Genomic DNA, 1,802 nt, shown 5'->3' with positions numbered 1-1,802 from the left:
TATTGTTACATGAATTCTGAAGTTACGCACTGCAAACATTAGTAAAACCTCAATTACATGAGCTTATCCATGATAATTATATAATATTACCTCACAATTATTATTATAACCTATCATTTATTTTGATAAAGATATTCAGCATGTCCTGTTAACATTCTCTGGTCAGCCAGACATAATTGTACTTAGGACTCTGAGGAGGATGAGTGAGTTACTGAATGAACATTTTACAAATATATACAACTTACATATTTCTCATTAGATTAGGGGATTTTGTATTTTTTATCCAGACAAAGCACAGCCTGGATACACTGGATTCACGGCTCATGAGCAGAAAGGGACTGAGACTTGGGAAAGACAGAGTGCTTACTGAGTTGGCGTTTAAGAGGAACCAGGTGGGATTATTAAAAAGAGCCAAAACTGCCTGAAAAATGGAGGAAGGAATGTTAAAAAAGACAAAGGTGCTCACCAGGAGAAGGATGGTTTTGGTAGCTCTGGACTCAGGGGAGGTCCTGAGGGAGACGGTGGTCTTATGAAGGTATTGAACCCTCTGCTTGTGCCTGTACAGGATGAAAACGATGCAACCGCTGGACCAGAGCATGAACCCCAAACAGAAAACATCAGGGATTGATAGCAATGCTGCATATAATGAGTCTCTGGTTTTGTCATGACGAACAGCAGAACAGTATCCAAAACTTTTTCTATTGGTTATGTTTTTGTGGCTCCCACTGTTAGTCAGAAACATAGGATAAATGACATTCACCAGCATTTGCAGGATCCAGCACAGGAAAATTGAAGGGACAATGCACTTGAGAGCTTTCACTTTAACCTCTGCCCACCTGGAGTTCCTGGGGCTTATCATCACAGCCTGGACTACACTCAAGAGACAGGTGTTACCAATGGACACACCCCTGCCCACTGCACGAACATAGGGGAAAAATCTGCATTCAAAATCATTACTGACATGATACCACCCGAGAGATGATATTGTATAGTGGATTCCACTGGAGAACAGAACCAATAAGTTGGCTACAATCAAGTTCTTGATAATCAAATCTGTGGACCTTGTCTTACACCCAGTGAAATAAAGGAAGAGATAGTGGTAAAGAAGAAAGAAATTCCCCAGGATTCCAAATGAAGTCTGTAAGAAGAAGATCATTCCTACTGCCAAGTCCCTAGCAGCCATCCTGTCACTTCTCCATGACTGATATTTGTCTTCTGAGCTAGAGGATCCTGCAGGGGAATAGGAGGTATTGGCCACATGTATCATGTCGACAGAAATCTAATATTCTAACTTACCAACTGTTCCTACTTTGAAATAATTACTTACAGTTTTTTCTGTCGTTTATAGGCTTCCAAGAGTTGAAGGTATAATAATTAAAGAATGCTTGAGATGTATGAATTACTGCCATGAAGGCCACAGATGCAGTAATTTCTTTATTACTCACAAATTCATGAGGCAGTCACTATTACATTCCTTGTAAAGGTGAGGACGACATATGCACACAGAGGTTAAGTGTTTCCTCTAAATTCACACACTGGTTGGGAGCACAGTGGAGTTTTTAACCTGGTAACAAAGATGGTGCAATCAATCCATAAAATTCTGAAATACTAGTTAGCTCTGTTCTTCAAATAAACCAGACAAAGTCAGTTTTTTTTACACCTTGTCATTTAAATTTAGATTTTTTAAAAATCTGTAATGACAATTTTCCACGTACTTATGACAACTTATTTGATAGGCAAATATAAACTTTGACTAAAGCTTTAGAGATCTTAATAAAATGTAGATGCCCTAGTTGCGGTTT

At 38.8% G+C, this 1,802-nt stretch overlaps 1 protein-coding gene across 1 annotated transcript; it reads right to left on the bottom strand.

Moving 5' to 3' along the window:
- Nucleotides 1-241: 241 nt before the first annotated feature.
- On the bottom strand, nucleotides 242-1,267 carry LOC101402997 (vomeronasal type-1 receptor 4-like). The gene has a single exon (XM_004439038.3). It carries the CDS (start codon nucleotides 1,265-1,267, stop codon nucleotides 242-244), a length of 1,026 nt encoding a protein of 341 aa, XP_004439095.3.
- Between the last annotated feature and the right edge of the window lie 535 nt (nucleotides 1,268-1,802).

This window comes from Ceratotherium simum, chromosome 33 (assembly GCF_057802395.1).
Source record: "Ceratotherium simum simum isolate JZ-2026a chromosome 33, ASM5780239v1, whole genome shotgun sequence".
NCBI lineage: Eukaryota > Metazoa > Chordata > Mammalia > Perissodactyla > Rhinocerotidae > Ceratotherium > Ceratotherium simum.
This window is presented reverse-complemented; position numbering and strand designations above follow the sequence as displayed.